Source organism: Macrobrachium nipponense, chromosome 30, assembly GCF_015104395.2.
Source record: "Macrobrachium nipponense isolate FS-2020 chromosome 30, ASM1510439v2, whole genome shotgun sequence".
NCBI classification, from domain to species: Eukaryota; Metazoa; Arthropoda; class Malacostraca; order Decapoda; family Palaemonidae; genus Macrobrachium; species Macrobrachium nipponense.
Window position 1 is genome coordinate 43,912,863 of NC_087218.1, and position 23,993 is coordinate 43,936,855.

Here is a 23,993-nt window from a genome sequence, read left to right on the forward strand (position 1 = left end):
CTAGCCCAAGGTCGTGACACAGCCTAAATACGTATTTGGGAGAGGACCGGAAAGAGATGGGAGGCTGGAAATAACGTGATCATCACAAGTGTGTGCACAGACACGTATTAAAAACGATAAATATAAAATTCATAAATCAACAGAAAATTGCTTATGGATCGACATCGAATTTCTGAATAAATCAAAGTGTTGACCACTACTAGGCCATCGAAAGGAAGATGAAGGGAATCATTTTTCTTATGAAGCCTGGTTCTCTCTCTCTTTTACTTGCCGCATTCTTTACAGGAATGATTTACTTTGAGTGCAATTAACATCAAATATAAACCACTTCATACTTTGAATGTCTACTGCATCCTAATATCAATCATCCAACAAATTTTTTGGCTGAAGATTTCAACTCTCGAACGAACATGATTACTAAATACACCTGATATATAAACCCAAAATAAATGTAATCTTAATGATAAACAGAGCAAATGCCTCTAACTCATAAACTTGAATTACGAAAATATGAGAAACTTAGGACTTCTGAGGAATTCATGCTTATACTTGGAACTCAGGTCCTTTAAATATACTCAAGAGCATATTCAAAAGACGCAGGTTCTTTAAATAAACTCAGAGTATAAGTAAATGACCCAGGTCCTTTGAATATACGCAAGAGTATATTTAAAGGACCCAGGTCCTTTAAATATACTGAGTATATTTAAATGACTCAGGTCCTTTAAATATACTCAAGAGTATATTTAATGGACCCATGTCTTTTAAATATATTCAGAGTATATTTCAAGGACCCAGGTCCTTTAAATATACTCAAGAGTATATTTAAAGGACCCAGATCCTTTCAATAAACTCAGAGTATCTTTAAGGGACCTTACTTGGAACCAAAGCCATGGCGAAAGAAACGTCCTCATCGCATTTTATTTTGAGACAACACTTCTCTAATTTCCTATAGCCTTTTTTATCCTCCAGGCCATAATAACAAAAAGAGGACAACTCTTGCATTTTGTACCATTTATTATCTTCTGCCGACAACTGGTCCAGCCATCAACCCATGACTATCATCAGTGTTACTTTAATCCTATAATGTAAATTTAAAGCATAAAATCAGGAATCAGGGTAAGAAATTAAAATTAAAAAAGAAACTTTATTGATTTAAAGAATAGTGAAATTTTGGCTAAAAAGCCAAGCATGGGAAGAAGTCCAGTTATTCAGGGCTTAATATAGCAAAAATAGGGAGTTGGAGTTGTTGGACATCAAGATAAAGCGATGCAGAAAACACATAAGATGTACTGAATTGAACTGAAATTAAAGAATCTAGGCCAAAGGCCAACTACTTGAACCTAAGAGGTTATTCAGCACTGAACAGGGAATTGACGAGAAGGTTTTAATTAAAGGTATAACAAGAGGAAAACATCGCATTTGAACTGTGAAACAATTGTTAAAAGGATGGACTGGAAAGTCAGATGAAAGAGAGAGAATATGAACGGAGGCACAGAAAAAGGAATGAAAGAGGTTGCAGCTAGGGGCCTAAGGAATGATGCAAAGAACTTTCAGTAAAGCCTACAGTGCACCAAGTGAGGTGCACTGACGGCACTAACTACCCCCCCCCCCCCCCCCCCCCCCCCCCCCCCCCCCCCCGGGACACAAGATGTGTATGTATGACGACCGAAAGACGAAACAGAGGAAAAACCCACAATGCCCCCGAGATATAGATTTTGGACAGCAAGATGGAAGAAAGGAAGCGGGAATGCATACAAAGTAATGCCTACAGTGCGCTGCTTGAGGTGCACTGACGACAATGCCCTCTACGTAGCCAGCTGATAGTTACACAAAGACGAGGGAGATCTTCATTCTATATATATCAGTTACTATACTGGTCTTCCTAAATACAGCGAGTCCAAATGCTTTTAAAAAAATTTGAAAAAAAGTCTTCGGCGATCCACTTATAAGGCATGAAACCTTCTGTGAAGTCAATGAGAAACTACTGCTCAAATCACAAAGTATAACATGTAAAAAGCAAAAGGCTGATTTACAGATGAAAATGTGAAAATGGGTCTCTCCGGCCCTTGTAGGAATTCCTTCACTGGTAACTATCTGACTAGATTCGACAGGTAGCTAAATCGAGTCAGAAAGAAAGAATAATGATACTAGACATTATGGCAGCTATAGTGTTACGACTAATGATTATGATAACGATATCTATATTAAGAGTCCATATTTTCCGGACTGCTGTATGCGTGGTGGGTCAGAATATATTATAATAATAATGAATGAGGACAAACGAAAAGACATTACATTTCAAACAAACAAATCTTGATATCAAACCAGTGAAACAGCAAGCGTAATTAATAATGAAAATGGACACGACATGAACCCAAAAATTAGACTGTAATTCGAAAAGAAAACCACAAAAGACCATATCACCAGGAAGAAGTTCCCAAAACTAGACAGAACAAAGGATGTCAGTCTCAAGTTAGAGAGAATAGCAATTTGTCATTTTTTAAAAAATCCTGCATCTGATCAATTGCGGGTCAACGATCGTGATAGGAACCCGGAAAATCACAGGAAAATCAACGGGAAAAATTCTGCAAATCATCTTGCACTGTGAGGCGAACAACTGCCGACAAATTGACCGAAGAAATTATGGCTACTTTATTCTTGCATGATCAAGGTAAGACTCCGTTGCATTTTTATATCGATACCATTGAATAAATGTAATTAGTCATTAATTTAATCGCACAATATAACAATGGCTTGCATTGTTAAAAAAATAAAACATGCGCAACGTATTGTATGTAACAGTGAGCTCAATTCATAAAAGGATCTTACTTGACCACGCCAAAAAAAAAAAAAAAAAAAAAAAAAAAAATGGATATCTGTCAATTCTAGAACTGTTCAAACTAAAGGGTGCCCAAAGTAAACTGCGCAAGATATCTAGGAAATAAACCAAGCATCACCGGTCTGCCTCACTGAGCAATCACGTTGATGCCGTGCAGCAACACCTTCGTGAAATCAAAGTTTCGCTTTCACAAAACGATGCTCGACACCTAAATTCTTGGGAGGAGGAGGGGTAAGAGGAGTATGGCGAATGAGCAATACCAACAACCAGATTTCCTCAGGTGAGAAAACGCACGCGCAGGTAAGAAACGAATCCAGCCAAAGAACACGGTTGGCATCCCTGTCTGTTTGTGCCCACGGGCACCAGGGTCTGGTGGGTGGATACCCGGGACAGGCAGGGCCCTTTTACTCTCTGAGGAAGGGGTATGGGAGGGACGGATGGTCTCTCTGATCCCTGCCCCCTCCGCCCCCCCGCAGCAGCAGCAGTCCGAAGGAAGAGAGGAGAGAGGAGGAGCTGGTTGTCGTTCGCGCATCTCTTCTGTCTGATCCAGGTGCCATGGTTTCCCAAGACACCTGAGAATCGAGGATCACGGAAGCACACGCATTCAAGGGCTCCAGTCTGCGAAATCTCCGCGAACAGTAAGTCAAAACCAGAGTGACGCGGGTATCCCGTTATAGTCGCAGTTGGGGAGCTTTGAGTAACAGAACTCTTATTCCCCCCATTGACGGACCATCACTACGATCTCTCTCCTCCAGTTCCCAAAAATATGTTAAGCTGTGTTCGATTCCCGTGGCGACACCGAACGTTATCCTAGGAAGTCAGTGGTTGAAAAGTGATGTCATTCCGTGAAACTTCTCGAGATGGGAATCGCGCAGTGACAGCGTCGAAATTAACAGCCGTTTCTGCTGTTAGTGTGGCGATAGCGCTTGTAATCTATCTGTCCCAGATTGGTGGCGTTCATGTCGGCAGCGAGTGAAAACTTGTGGGACTGGCGGGGTTTTGGGTTGCACGTCCAGAGACGGTATCGGAATCTGTGACACTGTGAATTTGACACCTAGCTTAGGCAATCTGCAGTAATTTCGAGTGTTCTGTGACGTTTTGGATTCCTGTTGATAAGATATCTTTTGCGTCTGAGAACTGCCATTCATCTACAGGTGCGTAGTTCGATATTTTGATGACAGTGAAACCGGCCGAACGAATTTGAGTTTGTTATTGTCAAGTCCATAGACTACAGAGAGTTGGGGACGTACATATTTACACATCTTGAGGAGTCACTTACATTACATGTACTTACACATTCATGACGGATGTTTGACTTGAAATATGTTCATGGATTAATACAGTACAGCAGCTTTATGAAACCATGTTCGGTACATGACAACGCATTTCTGTATATGGCCTAAATCCAAGGTCTGCGTGGGGTTGTGGGATGTAGGGGGTGGGGCAGCAAGGTCTTCAAAATAAGTGCGCGCTAAGCAAGATATACATTTACCTTTGATTTTTTTGGGGGGACTACTGATGTGAAAATAAGTAATGAAAGATTCTGGAGTTATCTCATCTCCAATGTTTCAACAAATGCCAAGGGGTATATTCTTAAGGGATCCATTTATTGAAGAAATCATTAAAAAATACATGCACAAACGCACACCCCAATTTGTGTTTTTTTTTTTTTTTTTTGCCTGGAAGGTCTCTCTTGATCCAACATTGCCTGGAAGGTCTTCCTTGATCTAACATTGGCTGGAAGGTCTCTCTTGATCCAACATTGCCTGGAAGGCCTTCCTTGATCTAACATTGCCTGGAAGGTCTTCCTTGATCCTACATTGCCTGGGAGGTCTCTCTTGATCCAACATTGGCTGGAAGGTCTTCCTTGATCTAACATTGGCTGGAAGGTCTCTCTTGATCTAACATTGCCTGGAAGGTCTTCCTTGATCCAACATTGCCTGGGAGGTCTCTCTTGATCCAACATTGCCTGGAAGGTCTCTCTTGATCCAACATTGCCTGGAAGGTCTTCCTTGATCTAACATTGGCTGGAAGGTCTCCCTCGGTCCGACACTGGGTGGAAGGTCTTCCTTGATCCAACATTGGGTGGAAGGTCTTCCTTGATCCAACATTGGCTGGAAGGTCTCCCTTGGTCCAACATTGGCTGGAAGGTCTCCCATGGTCCAACATTGGCTGGAAGGTCTTCCTTGATCCAACATTGGCTGGAAGGTCTCCCTTGATCCAACATTAGCTGGAAGGTCTCCCTTGATCCAACATTGGCTGGAAGGTCTCCCTTGATCCAACATTGGCTGGAAGGTCTCCCTTTATCCAACATTACCTGGAAGGTCTTCCTTGATTCAACAATTAATAAAAGCGGTAGCTACCCTTTCTTTGGTTTTTCCTCTGGGCATCCCCCTCCCCCCCTGCCCCCAACAAACACACACGCGCTACAAGGCAATTTATTCTTTCCAGGAGTTTCCAGGGAATTTCTTCCTTGATTCTCCAGATAAAAATAAGAAAGCGATAATGACCCAATCTTCGCTTTCTCTCTGGACAACCTCTCCCCATCAGAAGAAACGGTTCCATGCTGAAAATTCATATATGTATATACAATAGAAATATACACATAATATATAAACTACCTCACATCAACGAGAAATAACACAATATCACTGCAGCTGCTCTACCGTTTCTGCCTGCACCAGGCCATTGCAAGAGCTTTTACATAGATGTGTGAAACTTGAACCATATATATAGCCCAACGACGATGGTGAAGTCCTGTCAACAACATAAACTGACGAAGGGTCGATTATTTTAAATAGCATCATGAAACTGCAGGTTATAATGACATGCAAACATAAATAAAAACGCCAGCTCAACCTGTAATACTGGTACCCGATGACGAATATGTCCGTGTCACTGGACACAGAAGGTAAGAATTGACAGGGCACAGTGTCATGAATCTAGGTCAATAAAGTTCGAGTGAATCCTTAATTAAAGGTTTATACTATTACTGTATTCATATGTGGCAAGACGAGTATGTAAATGTCTTACGCACCAAATCCGTAGCCATGATCCAGGATGTCATCTCCTGTCTTGTTTTTCTTTTAAGTTGAAATGGCCTCTATCAACTGACAGTGAAATCAATTGGCACTCTTGAATACGACGTTTCTATTGTAATGAAAGGCAAGACGAGGGGCATCATAATGTCCATTTTGGCAAAAATAAAAATAAATTAATTAATAACAATAACAAAATTAATTAATAAAAAAAAGGAAAGACAAGGGTGGGGCTTGACCACTAGGAAGCAATAGACCGGCAACTTTAAGGAAAAATTGTACGAATAAAAAAAATCAGGAGAAAAAAAATGCCAAAGCTTGTCAGCAGTAGGAAAGGCCCTCCACCGATTATGATGCTGTGGTTTCCCCACTACCCCATTCCATAAGTACAAACATTTTATCAGTTTTTTTCTTTTGTTTTGTTTGTATGGTGCTTTACGTTGCATGGAACCAGTGGTTATTCAGTAACGGGACCAACGGCTTTACGTGACTTCCGAACCACGTCGAGAGTGACCTTCTATACCAGAAATACACATTTCTCACTTTATCAGTGATTTTATTATCAAATAAACGTTGACAATCACAAATACACACTTCCATTAAGCACTAACCACCGATTATAAACAAAATGTGGCTGCTAAATGCAGTCTACAGCTTTCAATATAGAATCGAGCTAGGATCAAAATGAGAAGTAGCGCCTCAGTGGCATCGATTTGTTTGGTCTTGGCCTGCCACCTCGGTGGCCGCGAGTTCGATTCTCGGCCATTCCATTGAGGGGTCAGAGATGTGTATTTCTGGTGAGAGAAGTTCACTCTCGACGTGGTTCGGAGGTCACGTAAAGCCGTTGGTCCCGTTGCTGAATAACCACTGGTTCCATGCAACGTAAAAACACCATTCAAACAAAATAACAAAACGAGTGAAGACAACTGTCGCTCTTGTTCGTAGTCCATTTGCCACCATTAATTCACTACGATATCTGAGCACGAGAGTCGAGAATAACGCACAAAGCAGAGGGTACAGTGACGAATATAATCGTTGAATCACCGTACCAGGATGCGGCTGACTTCTGATTTTTCACTGAACTTCGTCGTTTCCTTCATTTCTAGCCCGAAGTGTTACGTGAATTACCTGGCAATATGAAACAATTATTATTATTATTATACTTGATTGTATGTTTTATCGTGTGTGGCGTAACTGACGGTTCCAATTCATACCTCCCAAACTTGAGTTACATAAGTAAAGGGTCATGTGCCATTTACAAGAGTGATATTACATCAGAGTGGACAGCAGGTTACATTACGTGATTATAAATTACGATAAATATACGTATGTAAAAATCTTTAACTATATGTTTATATACGTGTAAATATAATATCTATATAAAATATAATATAATATATAAAATATATATATATATATATATACATATAATATATATATAGATATATATATTATTTCAAACATAATATATTAAATTTTAAATACATTATATGTATGTATGCATTATATATTATATATATAGCATATATATATATATATAATATATATTGTACATTTATGTATGGTATGCATTAAGCTACAAATGTCCTTTAATATCAAATTTGCTCTACCTCGGTATTAATATATATATATATATATATGTATGTATGTATGTATATATATATATGTATGTATGTATGTATATATATATATATGTATGTATATATATATATATATATATTTATATATATATATATGTTAACGGAAGGGGAATTTAATTAGTTGATAATAATTTCGTCCTCTCGTTGATTCGAACCCAGCGCGCGGAGGAGAAATCAGGACTTCAGTGAAGTTACGGACTCGGCCAACAATTTATATGCATATGTGTGTGTGTGTATTTTGTGTAAGTTTCCCCTGGCACAAACGCCGTTTCCCGTATCATGTGATACCTGTAGAATAAATGCAAAACCACCGTCATTACTCGATTTATACTTTAACCGCGGACTCGTGGATGAAACCCATGCAGAAAACTTAAACATGACCCTCCCACGCCCTTAGACAGAAGTGTCTAGCATCCTGGATAGACTGCGCAGTTCAATCTTTCACTCGACCCTTGCACTGCTGTTTCTCCTCCAATACATATTCTTTAACAACTATTTCCCTCCACATGTCTAACAGAAAGAAAAAAATAATCCTTCTTTTTTCATTCACATTATCTATCTACTAGTAATATATATATAGTATATATATATATATATATATATATATATATATATATATATATATATATATACAGGAAGCGAGGGAAATGGCTCGGGATAGAGACAGATGGAGAGAAACTGTATCAGCCTTATGCCACTGGCCAGTGGCGGGAAGATAAATCTAAAAAACAATATATTATATATATATATACTATACATATATATATATACATAAAATATATATATATATATACATATATATATATATATATCTATATATATATATATATCTATATCTATATCTATATCTATAACTATATCTATTATATCTATCTCTATATCTATATCTATATCTATATCTATATCTATATCTATACTATATATATATATATATATATATATATATATATATATATATATATATATATATGATATATATATATATATATATACTATATATACATACAGATATATGTACAAGTATATATTACATACAAACATATATAGTATATATATATATATATATATATATATATATACATATATATATATATATATATATATATATATATATATATATATATATGCGTGTGTGAGACTAGGCAAGGTAAAACTCATTCACTGTGAGATGTACTATTACATATGTCGGATTCACATCCACAAGTGCGAGTAACATATGCGAATATTTATAAAGGAATGTGCATAAAAACGCCAACAGTTTATCCCATTAGAATCGGAAAAGGAATGATCGCAATTTCACTATTGTGGAGGAAACTGTTACTTCGGAATAAAAATAAATAAATAAACCATAGTCCAGACAACCATTCGAGCACTGCCATTTATTAGGAAAAACCCTAACCTCTGCAGTGGAAGGTATTATTGTAATTTTTCTATATACAAACAGAGGTGAACAATTCAAAAATATCTGTCAGAGACGTTTGTAATTTCTGCTCTTTATCAAATGTACTTTTTCCTTTATGCAAATAACTTTTTTATAAGATGTGAAACTATGGCGACTGTCGTGTTTTTAATTTCCGTAATGTACCAAAGCTTCTACTATAAAATACACTATAAAATACACGTGGTATACTTCTTAAACAGCCAATGGTTGAAACATACCGAAAGTAACTCCTTTGAGTTGAGTTGAATATAGAATTTAGGCCAAGGCCAAGCACTGGGACCTACGTATGTGGTCATTCTGCGATAAAATGGAATTTGACAATAAAAGGTTTGAAATGTGTAACTGGAGGAAAACCTCGCAGTTGCTCTATGAATCCAGTGTTAGGAAAGGGTGGAAAGTAAGATGAAGAAAGAGAACATGAAAGGAGGTACAGTAAAATGAACGAAAGTGGTTGCAGGTAGGGGCCGAAGGTAAACTGCAAAGAACCTTAAGTAATGCCTACAGTGCACCGCACGAGATCCACTGACGGCATAATCACCCTTACGGGGGTAACTTCTTTGAGTAACCCTGTTTCATAAGCAGTTTGTTTACGTTTAACCAATCCCTTTGAAACTTATAAAAAAAACCAATGTAATTTCCCACGCAATTTGTTCAATTCGTGCAAGACAAGTTTAAATGATCCTTCTGCAACTTTTATGCGGTTTGAGAATATTTTAAACGTAAATTCGCCCAACTAAGGCCTTTTGCAACTTGCAGGATATGAAGGACAGGTAGAGGCGTTCCCAACGGCAACATGGAGGTCGTTGAAACCCTGGTGGCCGTCGCCCTCGGCGTGCTGGCGGCCGTGTTCCTCGGGTCCCTGGCTGCCCTCGCCCTCGTCTGCTACAGGAGAGCCATGCAGAACAAGCACCAGCTGTTCTCCAATCCTGACATGAGGTATGGAGAGAGAGAGAGAGAGAGAGAGAGAGAGAGTACTTGTAAAATACACCTCAAGTCTCATTAACCCATCTTGACATGTGGTATGAAAAGAGAGAGAGAGAGAGAGAGAGAGAGAGAGAGAGAGAGAGAGAGAGAGAGAGATTACACTGTTAAAATACACTTCAAGCCTTATTAACCAATCCTGACGTGGTATGAAGAGAGGGAGAGACAGAGGGAGAAATTACATTAGTAAAATACACCTCAAGTCTTATTTTATTAACCAATCCTGACATTAGGCATACAGAGAGAGAGAGAGAGAGAGAGAGAGAGAGAATCTTGACCCGAAGATTCATTAACATTACCAAACTCCTCCATCCTTAGGTCTTTGATTCAGCAATTAGCACCAACCAATCCATTATCTTAAGCTAAGTGAACCTCGTCCTCATAAAGTCATGATGGTTAAGGCGCTTGCAATGAAGCAAATTACATCTGGGATCAAACATACACATTTCCGCTTTCTTTTACCTCTAAATTCGTGTAAGGTTACTTGTCCCTTGATTTACAGTCTCAATGACCCGGAGAAATTAAACAGAAGACACTTTTAAAACACCGCACACAAAAATATCCCAGAGTTATTAAACAGAAGACACTTAAATCATCACACATGCACGCACAAACACACACAAGGCCTTATTACATATATACACACATTCACACACACACAAACAAAAGGCTTATCTTAGACACACAAACAAAGGCTCATTGAATGCTCTGAGGCACAGCCCCAGATAAAACCAATTTTTACGTCCACTTAATAAAAATGAATGAAAAGTTCATCATGGCACAATTCCTTCCAGAAGCGAGCTCGAGGTAACCGGAGATGTCTGGAGCGAACTGGAATTAGACGACGTCCGACTGGCACCTCAGATAGACAAGATATTAAACGATACCCAGTGGGTCGATGACGCTACAGGTAAGTGCACTTGAAGGTCTTTTGTTATTTAGAAAAAGGGAAAACCAACGCTTATTTCAATTAGGAGAACATATAAGGCGTAATACTCATACTTAGTCCATCTAATATTATCGCAAAAAACAAAGGTTGAAATTGGTCCTACAAATGACGAAACGTCTGGTCTGTCCTTCGTACATCAATTCATTTTCTACCCCGCACCCTTACACACCGTAGCGCAGTCAGTGCACCTCACGTGGTGTACTATAGGCATTACTTAAGGGTCTTTGCAGCGTTCCTTCATCCCCCCAAGCTGCAACCTCTTTCGTTCCTTTTACTGTACCTCCTCTCACATTCTCTTTCATCTGTCTTACTTTACACCCTCTCCTAACAATTGATTGGCAGTGAAACTGCTTTGAGGTTTTCCTATTATTACACCTTCCAAACCTTTTACCATCAATTTCCGTTCCAGCGTGTAATGATCTAATAGGCCCCAGTGCTTGGCCTTTGGCCTAAATTAAATTCAATTCGATACGTTAACGACAAATTCAACAGAAGGAAACTTCTTTCGGTACTATTGCTTTAGTCTCTTCTATCCGACCTCTCTCCAGTTTCCTTCGTACCCAGTGTTGCCAATTGGTTATCTGTTTACCCTCCAACCTGGGTATAATACACAAAACCGTGGAAATAAGTGAAATCAGCGTATCTATTTGTAGTATGTATACATATTAGAGCAATGTTATCATTATTGCATTACCATGACGACTAAAATTCATGGAAACAGTTGTAAATGCATCTGTGTATGTGTGAAACTCCACTAAATTGGCAACGATGTTCGGGCCTGGGCTATATTGGGCCATTAAGTTTACATATGTAGTAGCATTTGCACTGAAAAATCGCAACTTGTGTTTATGTAGCAACTGACGAAACGAAACATCGTTATTGGTACTCACGCATCCTATCATTATCACAGCTGAGGCCTCCCTGTGAAATCCTCGTCACAATCCCTGATAAGGTGACGAAGACGCAATTTATTTATTTCCCTGATAAGTTGAAGACGCAATTTAACCGAAGGGGAGTGATTTATGAACACGTACACGCGACACCGGACACTGTGTACAGGGCAAGGCCCAATATTGGCCTTGGTACAGGGTGACACACGACACGACGACAACAACCGTTCCGTGGGGCAGCCAGCCACTCGCCTCACTTCAAGGGTGCTGTAGACAACTAGTAAACAAGGACGCTGTAGTAGGCACGCGTCATTTCTTCTGGCGGCTTCATCAAACCAATATCCAAGGAATGCAGTACTCTTCGGATATTGCATCTAACGAGCTTCCAGTTGTTCCTGAGGATTCTTTCCCATTCATGATGCGTTATTAGTCTTCGTCTTTTGATACTCTACGCTAGATGATTTCGCAAGTGATGATTTAATTTGTAACGTTGTCATCATTAGCGGTCAACGACGGGGATTTTTGTTTTATAGGTGAAACACCTATGATAATAGTTGATTATATATATATATACATATGTAATATATATAGATATATATATATATATATATATATATATATATATATATATACATAGATATTAAGATATTACATATATATCTAGATATATATATATATATATATATTCATATATGTATATATATATATATATATATATATATATATATATACACACATATTTATATCAACACATGCACCCACGTACACGTACACACACGTATATATAATATATATATATATATATATATATATATATATATATATATATATATATATAATACATTGCGTAGGATAGTAATTACACAAGGAACAATGTTAAAGAAACGAAGGTACGAAGAATCAATTTGGAAGATGAAATGATTACTTAAATATTCCAGCACGGAGTACTTTTTTTTTTTCATTTTACAAGGTACTGTACATAAGGCAAAATCACTGAGAAGCAACAAATACATAAGAATGATCTGAGGTAAGAAACGATTACCTGAGGATTAAGGTCATGAAAAAACTATTAACCGAGAAATGAGGTTAAATACATAAAAAGAATAATCACTGCAAAATTCAAAGTTTCATAGCGTCTTAGTACATGGAGACAGCTGCAGTGTTATTTCAGTGACACGTCAGAAACATAAAAAGTATCTATTTAATCCTTACTGCTCGCACAACGTCATAACGGTTTGTGGTTTTTATTATGAGCGCCTAACCACTCCCATGACCTCTTTTGTGCGTGAACTCCCTACAGGCATGGCCTACCCTCCTCCAGGCAAAATGGTTTTACGACAGACGCATCTGCCAGTAAAATGTTGATGTTGATTTTTTCTTTGGTCGCGATGACGGTTTCGGAGAGCATCGAACGTGGGTATCAGCAGATCAGCAAATGACTGAATAGTTATTTGTTTTTTGGTAAAATGCCTTCGTTGCAAAACACATTCCTTTGAATAGACTGTGCAATTTAGGCTGAAACAACTGTTAGAAGAGGGTGGAAAGTAAGATGGCAGAAAGAATATGTAAGGAGGTACAGTAAAAGGAATGACGGGCTGCAGCTAGGGGCCACAGGGACGCTACAAAAAACCTTAAGTAATGTCTACAGTGACCAGCGCGTAAGTGCACTGACGGTACTACCCCTCTACAGGGATATTCAGTAGAATATTGTATTCTCGGCCATACATACTTTTATTCTTATGATTTAGCCATATAAGAAATATACAAATATAAAAAAATATGTATAAAGTGTATTATAAAATAGTCAATGCTTTTCACCTTCAGGGTAGATGACTCCAGAGTATCTTACATTTTTGTGTTTTTAAACTAAATGAAAGTAAAGTTGCTAACAACAGATCTTTTCTTCAAAAGCTGATCAAGGGTCTTAGATGACTGCATCGTTTGGTATAACTAGTTAGTCACCCAACAAATAATTATGAAATCAATATCTCCTATTATATCCCAGTTATAATCTCAGTTATTTTTGCATAATTAAGAGAAAATACTATTGCATTGATTTACCAGAGGAATTTATATTGTCAGGCCATAAAACCTTTTTGATTGATATTAAAATTTGAGTAGATTGAAATCTCAGTCTGATTTAATCGTTTCAGAGCAGTACAATTTCAGTGCCCTTTTCCCTTTCAAAATAACTCGCTGAAATTTTTCATGGCACATCTATGCAATGTCTGAAATGGTTTTTCAAGTGTCATTCTCGCACCTCGAACAGGGGTCATCGCGCACTGCCTGGCCATCCTGAAACTATGCCATCAGATGACGGAGAGGCTTGTAGCCACGACGATGACTCCCATTCACAAGGACCGGCTCCTGGACATCATCGAGGTAATCCATCTGACATCACTTAAGTTTGAGTTCATTCAGTAGCGTAGTGACCTCATCTAGGGATCCCATTGACGTCACTACGGTAATCTCAGCGAGGAATCCAAATGTCACTTAGGTACACCAATAAAGTTGTGACCCCGCCGAAGGATCCAGTTGACATCATCTTGTTAATTCATTAGAATAGTGACGTCATTGAGAGATCTAATTTATATCACTTAAGTACACCAATAAAGTTGTGACCTCGCCAGGGATCCATTTGACATGACCTAGTTAATTCATTAGAATAGTGACATTATAGAGAGATCTAATCTATACCACTTAGGTACACCAATAAAATTGTGGCCTCCCCGAGGAATCCAGTTGACATCACCCAATGGAATAGTGACGTCATCGTGTGATCCAATTTATATCACTTAGCAAATCAATTAAGCAATGACCTCGCAGAAGAATCCAGTAGAGATCACTTGGTTAATCCAATAGAATAGTAACCTCATCGAGGAATCCAGTTAACATCACTTAGTAAATTCAACAGAATAGTCTCCCCACCAAGGATCCCAGAGGGTGTTCACTTTCGCTTATCATTTTTTTCTTGTCATCAGTTCAGTTTCGTAATTAATATTTATCTTCATCTATCCTTTTCATCTTCATATATCCTTATTTGCTCATGATCAGTTCCTTGATTAGTCATCCGCACTATCCACTTCCTTCATCCTTCGTTACTTGTCATTCGTTTTCTGTTTACTCCTTTACACTGGCTGCCATTAGTTCTCTAGATGTTCGTGTATATTGTTCGTCTTTGTTCATCCTCATTTTCCTCATTCACACTGCTTGTCTGCCACTGCTTCTCCGATTACCAATTTAGACTGGTCACCTACATTTCTTATTCTTAGTCTTATCATAACTTCTCATTCGACTCCGTTACAGAGCTCACCTCTATTTTGCCTCGTGTTTTAGTCTTCAGTTTTCATTTTATTCATTTACAGTTTTTTTTGGCTTATTATTACTTATGACTTATTCATACTGTTCTTTTCATCTATCCCGGTGTACATATCAGTTTTTTTCTATTCTTTGTTTTTGCTTTTTATTTGCTCGTTATTAGTTTTATGTTGATTCATTTTCACTTTCGCCTCTGTTTTTCTTCTTTTCCTGTCGTCAGTTTTCTGTTTACTTATTTACAGTTTGCCATCATTCATCCATACTGTTCGTCATTTGTTTGCTTTTCAAACATATTCATGTTGCTCATCTTGTATGTTCCTTAGTTCATTGGGTTTACATTTATGGGGTTCAACTTTGTTTACCTTGATTTACTGATCGTAATTTCTCTTGACTTATCTACGCTGATCCAACGTTATGTGCCTATCATCAATTTTTTTTTCTCTCTAATATTTACGCTTCACGTTCCTTTATCATTTTGCAGATCATCAGTTTTCTGTATCATTATGTGTACTGTTATCTTCGTTCATCCTTATTTGCATATTCAGTGTTTTGCTTAATCCTTATTTGCATATTCAGTTTTGTTTAAGCCTTATCTTTCCACACGTTAACAAGCCTTATTTTCTGGTCATCAGTTCTCTTTCCATTCATTAACACCGTCCACCTCTTGTTGACCTTATTTCTTCGTCATCAGCTCTGTCCACTCTTTTACAGTTTACCTTTTTTTTATATATATTTAGTTTCCGGTCATCACTTCTCAGTCTACTAACTACTAACACTGTTCATCACCTCTAATCCTTATCGAGCAGGTAACACAGCGCCTGTCTCCAAGAATCGACGACGTCGCTCGAGCGATGTACCCGCCCCTGGATCCTCGCCTGCTGGAGGCTCGCTGCTCCGCCCTGGTACTCACGCTCACACTCCTGGCTTGGCACGCTCGCTACTCCACCTCCAACTCGACCGTCACTCTTATCAAGGAGGCGTTGGCTGACATGGATCGACACTTGGCAGTAAGGATGGTTCCAGTCTTTCGCGTTTTTTTTTTTTTTTTTTTTTTTTATGAATAGAATTTAGTAGTTCACCTCATATGTCTATAAATCTCTCTCTATTCTTCCATGGATTTAGTTTATTTACCGAATGATTATGGGCTACCCTGGAACAAGAGCCCGTGCCAGCACAAGGATGGTTTAATCTAAAACGAACAAAGACCAAATGAACAGTAGCTATTACTGAATAATAATAATAATAATAATAATAATAATAATAATAATAATAATAATAATAATAATAATAATAATAATAATAATAATAATAATAATAATAATAATAATAATAATAATAATAATAATAATTTTTTGCACAGAACCAGTACAAAAAGAGGCATGATTCTGTGGCAAAAGCCCTCCACTGGAGCCTGTGCAAGAAACATCAGCTACCTTGCAGTAATAAGTGGTACGAGCACCAACCTGAAGGAGTGATAGAAAACGATCAGGCAAAGATCCTCTGGGACTATGGTATCAGAACGGATAGGGTGATACGTGCAAACAGACCAGACGTGACGTTGATTGACAAAATCAAGAAGAAAGTATCACTCATTGATGTCGCAATACCATGGGACACCAGAGTTGAAGAGAAAGAGAGGGAAAAATGGATAAGTATCAAGATCTGAAAATAGAAATAAGAAGGATATGGGATATGCCAGTGGAAATCGTACCCATAATCATAGGAGCACTAGGCACGATCCCAAGATCCCTGAAAAGGAATCTAGAAAAACTAGAGGCTGAAGTAGCTCCAGGACTCATGCAGAAGAGTGTGATCCTAGAAACGGCACACATAGTAAGAAAAGTGATGGACTCCTAAGGAGGCAGGATGCAACCCGGAACCCCACACTATAAATACCACCCAGTCGAATTGGAGGACTGTGATAGAGGGGAAAAAAATAATAATATATATATATATATATATATATATATATATATATATATATATATATATATATATACTTTTTTTTTTGCTCTATCACAGTCCTCCAATTCGACTGGGTGGTATTTATAGTGTGGGGTTCCGGGTTGCATCCTGCCTCCTTAGGAGTCCATCACTTTTCTAGGATCACACTCTTCTGCATGAGTCCTGGAGCTACTTCAGCCTCTAGTTTTTCTAGATTCCTTTTCAGGGATCTTGGGATCGTGCCTAGTGCTCCTATGATTATGGGTACGATTTCCACTGGCATATCCCATATCCTTCTTATTTCTATTTTCAGATCTTGATACTTATCCATTTTTCCCTCTCTTTCTCTTCAACTCTGGTGTCCCATGGTATTGCGACATCAATGAGTGATACTTTCTTCTTGATTTTGTCAATCAACGTCACGTCTGGTCTGTTTGCACGTATCACCCTATCCGTCCTGATACCATAGTCCCAGAGGATCTTTGCGTTATCGTTTTCTATCACTCCCTCAGGTTTGTGCTCGTACCACTTATTACTGCAAGGTAGCTGATGTTTCTTGCACAGGCTCCAGTGGAGGGCTTTTGCCACTGAATCATGCCTCTTTTTGTACTGGTTCTGTGCAAGTGCCGGGCATTCGCTTGCTATGTGGTTTATGGTTTCATTTTTCGTATTGCACTTCCTACATATGGGAGAGATGTTATTTCCGTCTATCGTTCTTTGAACATATCTGGTTCTTAGGGCCTGATCTTGTGCCGCTGTTATCATTCCTTCAGTTTCCTTCTTTAGCTCTCCCCTCTGTAGCCATTGCCATGTGTCATCGCTGGCTAGTTCTTTAGTCTGTCTCATGTATTGTCCGTGCATTGGTTTGTTATGCCAGTCCTCTGTTCTGTCTGTCATTCTCCTGTCTCTTATATTTCTGGGTCTTCGTCTACTTTTATTAGTCCTTCTTCCCATGCACTCTTTAGCCACTCGTCTTCACTGGTTTTCAGATATTGCCCCAGTGCTCTGTTCTCGATGTTGACGCAGTCCTCTATACTTAGTAGTCCTCTCCCTCCTTCCTTTCGTGTTATGTATAGTCTGTCCGTATTTGCTCTTGGGTGTAGTGCTTTGTGTATTGTCATATGTTTCCTGGTTTTCTGATCTATGGTGCAGAGTTCTGCCTTCGTCCATTCCACTATTCCTGCGCTGTATCTGATTACTGGGCACTGCCCATGTGTTTATGGCTTTTATCATATTTCCGGCGTTGAGTTTTGACTTGAGTATCGCCTTGAGTCTCTGCATATATTCTTTCCTGATCGTGTCCTTCATCTCTTGGTGTTTTATATCCCCTCCTTCCATTATTCCCAGGTATTTATATCCTGTCTCATCTATGTGTTTGATGTTGCTCCCATGTGGTAGCTTTATCCCTTCAGTTCTCGTTACTTTGCCTTTTTGTATGTTGACTAAGTCGCATTTTTCTATTCCAAACTCCATCCTGATGTCCCCAGATACAATCCTTACAGTCTGGATTAGGGAATCTATTTCCTTGATGCTCTTACCATACAGCTTGATGTCGTCCATGAACATCAGATGGTTGATTCTGTTGCCTTTTCTTGAGTTGGTACCCGGCATCCCCCGACCCCCCCCCACAAAAAAAAAAAAAAATAATAATAATAATAGTGAAAGCCTTCTCAGGCTGGAATTATTTTAGGCTTGGAAAATTTGTATGAATAATCCAATCTTGGCGAGTTCAGTTGATAGTAGGAAAACTCCTGTTTCTTAATGGAATCTACTGAAATAATAATAATAATAATAATAATAATAATAATAATAATAATAATAATAATAATAACGAAACCAGAATAATTATGATAATATGGAAAAGAAGTCTAGTTTTGTCTAAGCCTTGTCATAAAAAGTAAGGGGGAGAGTTGAAATCCCACTTGAGGCAAGGATGGATCTCATGGTGTACACACACACACACACATATATATTTATATATATATAAAGTAAAATGTTTATGTATATATAAATGTTAAGCCATGGATATCACTTCATATCGAATTCCCTTTACCTTAGGGATAAATTACACTCGAGAGAATATTAATAGCAATTGCTTCTGGCCCGGTCAGGATTTGAACCTGTGCCCTTTTTACTCAAGATACAGTGGTGGTCAGTCGCCATCATTCAATTATCAAGAGAGACATAAGTTGATTTCGACTTAGTTTTAAATATTTGCTGTCGAAATCAGGTTATGTGCGTAGAATCAATATCGCGTGTCTATAATGTTTGTAGATTAGGAAACAATACAACTTGCACACTGACTATCTTGTACGATTTAAGAAAACAGTTTGATGTACAAACTTGAGTTAGTAATATCATAAAGTGGCAAATAGGAACGTCATGATTTTCATAATTTTATATTTTATCTTATTTCCAACAGGTTCTACGGGAGGCAGCAATGGCGCATGAGACCTATCACGGTATCTTTAACGAAAACGAAAACTGCAATTCAACGGAGTGTTAATCAAATCCTGCGAAAATAAAGTCTAAACTGTCATATTATTTAATGGCTAGTGCGGAATAGGTTTCAAAGATAGAAACATATATTTCACGAGCATATTTCAAAATCTACGAAAATGACAGCATCTCAAAAGCCATATGATAAATGTCTCTCAGCAAATTCATAATAACGCTTAAATCTTGATAAAGGTAATTAATTCTGTTAGTTAAGTTGTGTGTGTGTGTGTGTGTTTTTTTTTTTGGATATAGTAAAAAGTATTTACCGGTACATGATGTGTGAATACAATGCAAGGAATCGTAATCTAGTTTAAAGTGATGATACTGGCCTCATTTATTCATTATTATAGATATATTCATTGATATAATTCAACAATTCATATCTTTCACTTTTTCAGTTTTCAGAAACATTGTGTAACGTTTTTTTTTTTATCTCATTAGGATGCCTTTCCCTATTTTGTGCCATATCTAACGTCATATGTATTTACTTCGATAGACTGGTTATTATTTATATATATATATATATATATATATATATATATATATATATATATATATATATATATAATCTTAACAACCATACTATCTGGTTTAAACAATACCTATTCATCGTCGTACCTGTTGGTTGAATCCTAACGGACTTATAATACTTTTGTAAAGAGATGTAGATTTTCTGCACACTGACCGAACAAGGTGTTCGTTTATAGGTTCTGAATTGCTTTGTCAAAGTCTGTAGCAGTCTGCTTTGAAGCAAAATCTGGTGACGGAAAGAATTTGTTTTGGGAACAAAATCTGGCAGTGAAATATACTTGGTTCTAGAAACTAAATCTGGCCTCAGAAATTTTTTTTTTAAAGCAATAACTAGCAACCAATGATTTTGTTTGGATACAAAATCTGGCAACAGTAATATGTATGTATATGTATGTATATATATATATATATATATATATATATATTGTAAAAAAACTGCCGCAGAAATTTTTGTTTTAAAGCAATATATACCTTGTAACCAATGATTTGGTTGGGTACAAAATAGCAACAGTAATATGAATATATATATATATATATATATATATATATATATATATATATATATATATATATTAATATGTATAGTATATAATGTATGTATGAATATATATATATACATATATATATATATATATATATATATATATATATATATATATATTCTTTTTTATTTAAAAAATACTGTCATCAGAAAATGGAATCTTTTGGAGCAAAAACAACATTATGTTGTGAGTCAGACGTTGACAACTGAAAATACATTATTTTGGACCCAAAAACTGGCAACAGAATATATAGTGTTTTGGAGAAAACTCTGGAATCTATATATATATAATACTATATATATATATATATATATATATATATATATATATATATATATATATATATATATATATATAGTGATTTGGAGCAAAAACCGGATACAGAAAATAAATTTTAAAAAATGGCAACAGAATATATGTAGCTTTATAACAACACTGCGTGACTTTTGTGTGATTCCAGCCGGAACTTTTATTTCATTATGTCACAGTGTCCTGCAAACGAACGTATCCGGGTGTCGTTAGTGGAAGTTTTACCTATATTTTAAATTGTATTTTCTTTCGTGTAAGACAAGCCAAACATAATGTTTGCATGTATATAACATTTAGTGGAAACGAAGTAGTCATATCCAACCGGATGGCTTTTATAGTGAGGTGTTGGTTAGTGAGGAAATAAATATATCAAATAAATATACCGTCATTTCAGGCTGTGTACTTATGGAAAAAAAAAGTGTATTTCAAGGAAGACTCAGTGCCTGTGTGAGCGACTATAAATGAATTGCATTATTGGAAAGTTATGATGGACGTATATTCATGTTTTATGTATATTAATATACAGTCATGTGTAACTCATGTATACTACTTACATCATCAACAAGTAGTACTACTACTACTGTACTACTATGATGTATATGTATATTCATGTTTTATGTATATTTATATATAGTCAGGTGTAACTCATGTCTATTGGTAGCTCATTTAATACTACTTACATCATCAACAAGTACTGCTACTACTACAATTGTACTACTATGATGTACGAGTATTCATGTTTTATGTATATTCATATACAGTGACGTGTAACGCATGTACATTTGTAACTTAAGCATATTACTTACATCATCAACAAGTACAACTATTACAGTGCAACTATGCCACGCTTACCCCTTCTACTCTATCAGATAGAGGTAGCTGTAAATTTAAAGTATTATTTAAATAGTACATTATTCAATTTCTCCAGAAAGAGAATAGCATGCCATTAACTTTTTTCAAATAAGAATAAAACTTGTACTTTGATCAAAATCATTGCTACTCTCCAGGAAGGAATGAAGTGTTATTAACGAATTTTGTGAATAATTCTCTTAATCTCACATTTTAAAGCACAAACCTAAACTGAGCTTTAGACATGAAATACTGCTGATAATTCATGAAGTTGTTTATGATGAATGTTGTTCAAAGTTTATTAAACAAAGAATAACAATGGTTTTTTTTTCTTTTTTTCCTTGACTCAGAAACAAATGCAGTTAACTTATCAAAGCGCCAGGATTTGCAAGTACATTAAAAGGAAAGGTTGTTTACTTCAACCAATCTTGCACATACGAAGCGTTTATGACGTTAACATCGTTACAAAACCTCACAGAGACCCCAAGACATTAATTAATATCTCCCCGGCATGATTTCCACCACTCACAGTTAGCCACGTTTCACAGGTCTTATGGGCCCACATGGCTTTTGACAAGACTCAAAACGCAATCTGTCTGCAAGTCATATATTTCTGGTTTCACCTGCTGACTAAGGCAAAAAGTAATTGCAGTATCTGACCTTCTGAAACCAAAAGGATTTTTTTAACGTTTTCACTGCATGATACTAAAACGACTCGAGAGTCCTAGCATTTGCGGCAAGTTAACATACGGGGATCTGAGCCCCCCACCCTCTCCTAAAACAAAAATGGCTGGAGAACAGATTACATGAGAATATAAAATTTAAGCCAAAGGCCAAGGGCTGGGACCTATGAGGTCATTCAGCGCTGAAAGGGAAATTGAGAGTAAAAAGGTCTGAAAGGTGTAACAGAAGGAAAACCTCTCAGTTGCACTAGGATACAATCGTTATGATAGGGTGGATAGCAAGATGGAAGAGATAATATGAATGGATGTACTATAAAAGGAATGAAAGAAACTGCAACATGGGGCCGAAAGGACGCTGCAAAGAACCTTAAGTAATGCCCACAGTGCAAAAAGTGAGGCGTACTGACGCCACTATATAACCCCCTACAGGATAGAATGGCTGGAGATATCTCCAAAAACTTGGGATAAAAAAAAACTAATACATCATGGATTGCCATAAACAATACAAATGCATGTACATTGTATACATAAGTTCCCTAAAACGACCGGACTGCCTCTATCATTATTGAATAAATCTTTGACAGCAATCTACAGTCTTTACACTGGTAACACCTACCAGAAACTTAATGTTGCCTTCTGTATTGCTTGAAACATACCTTCACCTGTTCCTCTTCTTTTTTCCTTCAAGTGCTTGAGTGATTCATATCTTGGTTCATTTACAAATTACAGTGCAATTGCAATCACGCAGCACTAGGTTTTTGAACAAGGTTTTTAAACAGGCCTTCCGTTCTAAAGATCCTGGAAACATTGGAATATATGTATTACTGAGGTTCCAACCTCGGTACATTTTAAAAGGGAAAATATGTTGGTAGCAATGACCGTGCAGCAAGGCACTTAGGTGACATCCATTTTCTCTCTCTCTCTCTCTCTCTCTCTCTCTCTCTCTCTCTCTCTCTCTCTCTCTCTCTCTCTCTATTACCTAAGGCAATTAAATCAGACTCGTGAACTACAAAAATACATTTATTTAATAGCAAAGCATTAACTAAATAAATCAGTTTCTTAACAAAATGATTAAATGAAAGGTTGAATTCAAAATCCAAATATATCGGATAACCCTGGGGATTGAACCAAACCCACTCCATCCCTTTTCTACAATAACCAACATTAGTTAAGTCGTAAAACTAGGAAAAGTCATAGCACATTCTAGTAACACCAAGGAACATCAGTTAAGTTCCCATTTCTAAATAAGTAACCCGATCAGTTCCCCTTTGGTCCAGATCCGCCCATTCAACACAGATTACACACACTTAACCAAAAACATAATCAAAGGAGCCATCTTGGCCCTTTGCCGACTTTGTATCGTTCTCCATTTTGGCTAACTTACTCTCTCATTATGTAGGGAAATAGCTCGCACGAAGGCAAGCACGAATTAACGCACAAGACACTCCCAGATAAGTGTCGCCACTAATTTCGTCACAAGTTCACGACGTCATTATACAAATCATTGTTCATGCCCAAGAATCTGTCCCAAACCAGATTC

The 23,993-nt window shown here is 37.2% G+C and overlaps 1 protein-coding gene and 1 long non-coding RNA gene across 4 annotated transcripts; both read left to right on the forward strand.

Annotated features, from left to right (window-relative positions):
• Nucleotides 1-3,300: 3,300 nt before the first annotated feature.
• Nucleotides 3,301-20,106, forward strand: LOC135202480 (transmembrane protein 98-like). Of its 3 annotated transcripts, none has more exons than XM_064231893.1 (6): nucleotides 3,301-3,477; nucleotides 9,715-9,894; nucleotides 10,737-10,849; nucleotides 14,048-14,160; nucleotides 15,903-16,103; nucleotides 19,463-20,106. In XM_064231893.1, the coding sequence occupies exons 2-6, from the start codon at nucleotides 9,752-9,754 to the stop codon at nucleotides 19,544-19,546; spliced, it is 654 nt and encodes a 217-aa protein (XP_064087963.1). In that variant the 5' UTR covers nucleotides 3,301-3,477; nucleotides 9,715-9,751; the 3' UTR covers nucleotides 19,547-20,106. The 3 variants fall into 3 exon arrangements, with proteins under 3 accessions (XP_064087963.1, XP_064087961.1, XP_064087962.1); XM_064231891.1 differs by having other exon boundaries at nucleotides 3,305-3,477; nucleotides 10,734-10,849; XM_064231892.1 differs by lacking the exon at nucleotides 3,301-3,477 and adding an exon at nucleotides 3,497-3,993 and having other exon boundaries at nucleotides 10,734-10,849.
• Nucleotides 20,107-20,679: 573 nt separating this feature from the next.
• Nucleotides 20,680-22,089, forward strand: LOC135202481 (uncharacterized). Its single transcript, XR_010311751.1, has 2 exons — nucleotides 20,680-21,451; nucleotides 21,560-22,089. It is a non-coding gene; the product is annotated as an uncharacterized LOC135202481 (long non-coding RNA).
• Nucleotides 22,090-23,993: the final 1,904 nt, after the last annotated feature.